General features: G+C 38.5%; 1 protein-coding gene across 2 annotated transcripts; it reads left to right on the plus strand.

The window, feature by feature from the left end:
- Positions 1–1,054: 1,054 nt before the first annotated feature.
- Positions 1,055–6,987, plus strand: LOC111405708 (squamosa promoter-binding-like protein 1). Of its 2 annotated transcripts, none has more exons than XM_023034714.1 (11): positions 1,055–1,229; positions 1,309–2,214; positions 2,474–2,670; positions 2,753–3,318; positions 3,826–3,900; positions 4,057–4,164; positions 4,259–4,379; positions 4,482–4,623; positions 4,773–4,911; positions 5,204–5,836; positions 6,319–6,987. In XM_023034714.1, exons 2-11 carry the CDS (start codon positions 1,619–1,621, stop codon positions 6,748–6,750), a joined length of 3,009 nt encoding a protein of 1,002 aa, XP_022890482.1. In that variant the 5' UTR covers positions 1,055–1,229; positions 1,309–1,618; the 3' UTR covers positions 6,751–6,987. The 2 variants fall into 2 exon arrangements, with proteins under 2 accessions (XP_022890482.1, XP_022890483.1); XM_023034715.1 differs by having other exon boundaries at positions 2,474–2,655.
- Positions 6,988–7,862: the final 875 nt, after the last annotated feature.

A 7,862-nucleotide genomic window follows, 5' to 3' on the forward strand; every position in this document is an offset into this window, starting at 1 on the left:
TTTGGGTGGTATCCTATAGTTTCCGTTTGTGAAAGCAATGCCATAGTACTATCAATATCCCATTCTTTGCACAACTCACATATTATTTCATTGTATGAATCACGAGAAAGCTCATTTCCAATACTGTAAATATAATTTGCATGCTCAGAAATTGAGCTATGACTGAAATTTAAAGAATACATAATTGATTTTGAGTCATGTTTTTCGACTCTGTTTTATTGTGTATACGAAAAATTTATAATATTAAAATTTGACTTGTAACTAAGAAATTTGAAAAGAACTTTCCGTACTGTGCGGAGAGTTTTTTCTCTCTATACTGTGCAGAGAGTTTGGAGTTTTTTTTACTCCGCACATAGTTCAACTCTCTCCGCACTGTGCGGAGAGGTTTTTTTCTCTCCACACTTTTTTTTTACTTCGCACATGATTCAACTCTACGCACTGTACGGGGAGTTTTTTTTCTCTCCGCACTGTACGAAGAGTTTTACTATGGTGCGTACCAACTCTTCGCACTATATAGAGAGATTTTTTTTATTTAACAACTCATTGTGCGAAGAGTTTGCCAACTCTCCGCACATGGTTCCACTCTATTCGCATTGTGCGGAGAGGATTTTCCTCTCCGCACCTTTTTAATTTTTTATTTTTACTCTGCACTTGGTTCAACTCTCTCCACACTGTGCGAAGAGTTTTTTTCAATTTTACAATATTGAATTACAAAAAATTTAGAAATATAATCTTCACATTCAATTCAATCATATCAACACTATCAAAGAATACAAGCAAAATAGTTTGTATATTTCTTATTCAAGCATGAAATATACAAGCATATTTTTCTAAATAACATATTACAATCCAATTGTACAAAAAAAAATTCAATTATTTTCTTATATCATGGAAATATTTTTAGATATTGTTTCAAAAACTTTTCAAAAAATTCAAAATTCATACCCTAATAATATTACGATAAATATAAAATTTGTGCAACGCACCGAAAGCGACTTGTTTATAAAAAATTTTGGTGTAAATATTCGTAAAGTGAAAAAAGAAAAACCAATAGCTTAGGAAACCAAAACCACCACTCACCCCGCTACAGTACGACATTTCCCATTCATATCCCACTGTGGTCTGCCCCGCACATTTCGGCGTCTTCCCCCACTCAACTTGCCATTTGTTTTATTCTCTCCTACCACGACTCGCCGGAACACGTACAAATTAAGTCAATTGTCCACCAGGTTTTGTTGTTTTCTTATAGTAGCGTTTATTTTCTTGATTCTTTTCATCTTTACTTTACTGATGTTGCTATCATACCAGGTTGTATTGGGAATCTGGGATTTTATTGTAATTTCATATTGATTTTTGGAATTGGAAAGGTTTGAGGCTGTTTAGAGTGAATTTGGTTATGTGGGTTGCTTTGAATTGGAATCACGGTTGTGTCGGTGTACTGTTTTTGGACTTCTGGAGTAGAACAGAGGCTGACTAGTTAAAAATTAAGGATTTTGTATCTAAAGGTAGCAGCTTCAAAGATTTGATTTCTGATCTGGTCCTGGAATAAGAATTGAGCACCTGGTTGCCTGGTTGCTCCCCACTTTTGGCCCTTCTTGAGTTTTTGGGTAGTAAATCTATGGAGGCTAGACTAGGATGCGAAGCTCCAGTTTATTATGGAATGGGTTCTGCCAGTTTAAGGATGGTGGAACAGAGAAGCCTGGAATGGGATCCCCGCGATTGGAAATGGGATGGAGATCTCTTCCTTGCTACCCCTATCAATCCTAATCTCTCGAATTGCCCGAGCAGGCAGTTTTTTCCACTCGAGACTGGAATAACTACAACTGGGGGTTCTTCTAACAGGTCCTTCTGCTCTGAAGAATTGAATAACGGGACTCTTAAAGAGAAGAATGATTTGGATAAGAAACGGAGGCTTATTGTTGTTGAAGATGAGAATTTGACAGACGAGGTTGGTAGTGTTGCACTGCAGCTCTTCAATGAAGGCAATTCTAGAATGGAGAGAGGTGAGGCGAGCCCTGATAAAATGCCTGGGAAAAAGACCAAGTTCACTGGAGCTACTTCAAGTCGTGCAGTTTGTCAGGTTGAGGATTGTGGGGCTGAGCTGAGTAAGGCCAAAGAATATCATAGACGGCATAAGGTTTGTGAGATGCATTCCAAGGCCAATAAGGCAGTTGTTGGTGGTGTCATGCAACGATTCTGCCAGCAGTGCAGCAGGTTGGTCCAAATTCCTCAGCCTCCTTGAGTTTTCTAATGCTATCTTTGTCAAGTCATCACTACTATCTTGGGAATTTGTTATTTTGTTCGTAATGCTCCAAATAATTATGTTGAACATATCTTTACTCAAATTTGGTTTTCAGTAAGGTGCAGGATTTGATGTTACCGGGGCCCAAGTACTAGAAAGCTTTTAGAAGCACATTATTAATTTCAGTAGGTTTTGTTTTTTAGATGCCTAAGGTTTCTTGCATATCTGCAGGTTCCATGCTCTCCAAGAGTTTGATGAGGGTAAGCGAAGTTGCAGGCGGCGTTTAGCTGGCCACAACAAAAGGAGGAGGAAAACCCAACCTGACAATGATAAAAACAACAGCCCTATGAATGATAATCAAACGAATGGTTATCTATTAATGAGCTTGCTGAAAATACTCACTGACATGCATTGTAATATAATTTCATGCAAGTTCTTTTCGTTTATTATTTTCAATTATCTTATATACGTTTCATAAAAACTGATTATTCTGGAATCCATGAGTTGCAGCCAGTAGATTGAACAACAAAGATGATCAGGATCTACTATCTCATCTTCTACAGAGCTTTACTAGTCATGGCAACTTACAAGGTGAAAGGAACATATCAGGGCTTCTGCAGGAATCTCAAAACGTGTTGAGGAGTCTACCATGTATGGAGAATTCGGAGTCGGTAGTGGCCTTGCTCTCAAATGGTTCTCGTGGCCAAAGACAACATTCTATGATCCCCGCTGATGATATGCCAAAGAAGGACAAGCCCATACAATCTGCAACTTCTCAAAGGCCAGACATTGCGTTCCCTGTCCTAAGCAGTTCTCCAGCTTATGAAGTAGTCAGGGACAATTCTGCTGGGAGAAGCAAACTAAATAACTTTGATTTGAATGATGTATATGTGGATTCTGATGAAGGCACTGAGGATGTAGAAAGGTTGCCCACCCCTGTGGATCTGGGAGCTGGTTCTCGTGAATACTCTTTATGGGTGCAACAAGAATCCCATCAATCCAGTCCTCCTCGAACAAGTGGAAATTCAGATTCAGCATCTGCCCCATCACCTTCCTGTTCCAGCGGGGATGCTCAGGTATATTTAATTATGCAGTGTACTCTTCATATTCTTCACCTAGAATATTTTAAATTTTGTTATTTTTGTTGTTGGTGCTGAAATTTATTTTCCATGTCAAATCTCAAGCTAAAAATAACATTGATTGGTATAATTGGGCATTCACTTGTCATTCTATGAAGATGTTCGCCTTGAGTTTTTCTATAATTAGGAGAGTTACATTGTGTGATAATCAACAGTTTTTTTTTTTTTTTAATTGTATCCCACCTCTGCTTATCGTTGTAGTTGTAAAAACCATATTTTTATCTTTCGGTTGATGATAAGAAATTGATCCATCATCTGAAAATTGAACTGCTTTCTAAGTTCATGTAGAATTTAGTTTAATTATCAGTTGGACTGATGTATGTTATGCAAATCTTCTAGACACACTTTTGTCTGGATTTTAGTAAATGAATAATTTCTTCTTTGATTTAGCTATTTAGCAGTGGCATTGATCAATTTTAACTTGTTTTACATTCCATTTTGCAGAGCCGCACAGATCGCATTGTTTGCAAACTATTTGGAAAACAACCAAGCGATTTTCCCATCTTTTTACGATCACAGGTATTTTTGAAGTTCCTTTTACTTGTTTAATCCTAATTTTTCTTTCTAGTTGTCGTTGGACAAGCAATCTTCCCCAGCCAAAAAGGGGGGAAACTGAAAAGATAAAACCTCTTTCTTTCTCCAAAAGTTTAACAATGTAAAATTTTGAACTTCCAGATTTTTGATTGGTTATCTCACAGTCCTAGTGACATAGAGAGCTACATTAGACCTGGCTGTATCATTTTAACAATTTATCTTCGTCAATCTGAGTCTGCATGGAAGGAGGTATGCTAGTTTTTATAAATGTGATCGTGAAACTTCTGTTTCTACATTTGTTAATTTACCTCATAAAATTCTTAAATCTAATCACTTTTTACAGCTCTGTCGTGATTTAAGCTCCAGTTTGAGTAGGGTTCTGGGTTTCTCTAATGATGACACTTTCTGGAGCACGGGATGGATTTACATCAGGGTGCAAAATCAAATAGCATTTGCATTCAATGGTCAGTGTATTACTTGAACAATATTTTTTTCGATCATATGTTAGCTCAAGGATTCTAAGTTTTGTGTAAGATTGGTTAGTTGGGTCTGTTCTTGTACTGCAGGTAACGTTGTTGTGGATACCACTTTGCCTTTCAGCAGAAATAATCACAGTACAATTCTATGTATCAAACCAATTGCCGTGCCTTCATCTGAGAGAGCTCAATTTGTTGTTAAAGGCTTCAATTTATCGCGGCCTTCGGCAAGGTATGTTTATCATTTGTTATCGCCTTATCTTGTCCATCTTGTGTTGTACCTGCCCTCCCCAATATTCAGAAATTGTTGTGTCATTTACATTGGACATTGTGTCAAATCAATGGAATGTCACATGTAACTGTTAAACCTTTGTTTGCCAGGTTACTTTGTTCCATAGAAGGTAATTATCTGGAAGGTAATAATGACTCGTTGGAACTTGTTGATTGCCTTGAAGGGAATGTTCAGTGTCTGAACCTCTCCTGTTCTATTCCAGCAGTTACTGGGAGAGGCTTTATAGAGGTGATGTCTATTCCGTTTGTAATATGTTGTGTTTTATAAGGGGGTGTGTCATATTTTTTATCTACTGCATGCATCATTTTGTGCAATATCATTTATATGTCAGGAAAGCTGATAATAAAACACTCTAATTTAGAGGATTAATTCTGTCTGGCCTCTTGCATTGACTTGACTTTTATGCAGACAGAATGTCCATATTGTAGAGCTGGGTTCTGTGATTCTCACATGATGTGGCATGGTGGCCATTTAAATTTACAAGCTTGCTAACCTTTGTATGTTATCTGAAATTATTCAGGTTGAAGATCATGGTCTCAGCAGCAGCTTCTTTCCATTCATAGTTGCTGAGGATGATGTTTGCACTGAGATCTGTACACTTGAGAGAGAAATAGAATTGGCTATGACAGGTTTGTTCCTCGGAGGCCCTGGAAAACTGGAGGCACACAATCAAGCCATGGATTTCATCCATGAAATGGGATGGCTTCTCCACAGAAATAGTTTGAAGTCTAGGTTGGGGCACTTGGATCCCAACTCTGACTGTTTTCCTTTTGAACGGTTTAAGTACCTCATGGAGTTTTCTGTTGACCATGATTGGTGTGCTGTTGTAAATAAACTCCTGGGCATTCTTTTCAGTGGAATAGTGGGTGCAGGAGAGCAGCCTTTCTTGAAGTTTGCATTGCATGAGATGGGCCTCCTTCACCGAGTGGTGCGGAAAAATTCTAGGTCTCTTGTAGAACTACTGTTGAAATATGCTCCAGAGAGTGTAGCAGATGAACTAAATTTGGAACACAAATCCCTGGTTGAAAGTCATGGGGATTTCTTATTCAGACCTGATGTTGTAGGGCCCGCAGGTTTGACACCTCTTCATGTTGCTGCTGGTAGGGATGGATCCGAGGATATACTGGATGCACTGACCGATGATCCTGGAAAGGTAATCTAGTTCGTCTTTCCGCACCGTCTGTTTTGATGTTCACGGCGAGCCATATAAATTTGTTCTACCACGCATGCATTCTTCTACCAAACCGTTCATATCTTACTGCACCTGTGCTATATTTGCTTGGCCTTTAGAGCATTCTTACATGGTAGAGCTGGTATTGGGTTAATGGATTTTGACACTCGTGGCTCTACTCTTATTAGCATTCAATTTATCAATGAACTAGGGCCGAGTACTGCTGCTTCTGTTTAAAAAGATCTTGCCAATTTACCGCATGGATTTATGTAGTGCATGTTTGGCATAGCTAAATTTTATTTTTACAGCTGATCAAACATACTTTTTATCCACACATTTCGTAGGACCTACAACTTACTACCTGCTTATTATCCACACATTCCATATGAATCACAACTTATTAGAACTTATAAGCATGACCAAGCAAGCACTTGTATAATTAAATTGCTGGCGTTTTAATTCAGCTTGGAATTGAAGCTTGGAAGAGTGCTCGTGACAGCACAGGATATACGCCTGAAGACTATGCTCGACTGCGAGGCCACTATTCCTACATTCATCTAGTGCAAAAGAAAATTAACAAGAAAGTATCCTCTAGGCACGTGGTGGTTGATATTTCTGGCACTCTTTCTGATGGAAGCATCAATCAGAAGCAAAATGGAGGGGTTACAACTGGTTTTGAGATAGGAAGGAACATTAGGCAGTCTTGTAGGGTTTGTGATCAGAAGCTTGCTTATGGTATTGGCAGGCGATCTCTGGTTTACAGGCCTGCAATGCTCTCAATGGTGGCCATAGCTGCTGTGTGTGTTTGCGTGGCTCTTCTTTTCAAAAGCTCGCCTGAAGTTCTCTTTGTGTTCAGTCCCTTCAGGTGGGAACTGTTGGACTATGGTTCCGGCTGAGTTTGACACGAAACAAAGTGTATTAAAAGAAATAGGTCTTTTATATTTGTATAAGCTGTAGAGTTGATACAAGTACAGAAATAGCTCTTTTGACAAGATTTCAGAGTATTACCCTATTTATGTTGTTCCATGAAAATGTAATTTGCTTTGCTTTTTTGTGTTTGGGGAGTGTATCTGTAACTTTTATCGCTTAAATAAAAGCAACTTACTCATGAGATTGTCGTGAGATTTCTCTTCCGTGAAGCAATAGGCCACACCATGTTAGAAAGAAGCTATACATATTTAATGCTCTATTGAATACACGTCTACACGCTCCTCACATGAGGAGGGGGTCATGCCCAATAAAAAAATGCACTGGCTCACCTCTTGTGAGGGGGGTGTAGCACGGCTCTGAATGCACATGAGCTGTTCACTGCATTGGAAACTTTCCAGATGTTGCATAAATTATTTTTTATTTTGAAAAACGTCCCATTAATTTCTAATCTGCATGTGATGAGACGGGGTTGGTGTTTGTGCTTGATGGCAGAGACTATCGTGTTTGGGTTATGTCTAGCAAGTTGTTGACAGATGGAGTAACATAATGGATGCTGACAAGATGTAATTGGATAAAAAAAGTTGATTGCAGGAACGGACCCAGGATTGGATCCAAGATCGGGCTACTACGTGAAAAAAAAAATTTACATATAAAAAATTGATTTTTTACCAAAAAAAAAAAAAAAACCTTAAAAAAAAAAGTTCTTGGGCCTGAGGTGGGGGGGAGGGGGGGCTACAGCCCAGCCTAGCACCCCTAAATCCATCTCTAGTTGATTGTATTTAAAACAGTTCAATGATGAAATATCGTGTGCACTATGTTATTTATTATGTCAAGAATTATGTCACTATGATTGATCATGTTTCTATGCCTCGAAATTTGTGACAGGCTTCGAGTCACATTCATCAAGTAGCTAATGTCGATAATTTGCCAAGCATCTGGCATCAGCTCAAGTATCGGCGGGGCCATGCAGGCATCTTTCATGAATAATTACTTTGTTGCATTTTGTTTAATTATTATTTTTAGTATCAGTGAATCACCATTGATTTAGTCTGAATCTGAAGTCATGTTAGGGAGACAT

The sequence above is a fragment of the Olea europaea genome, chromosome 12 (genome assembly GCF_002742605.1).
Source record: "Olea europaea var. sylvestris chromosome 12, O_europaea_v1, whole genome shotgun sequence".
Lineage (NCBI taxonomy): Eukaryota > Viridiplantae > Streptophyta > Magnoliopsida > Lamiales > Oleaceae > Olea > Olea europaea.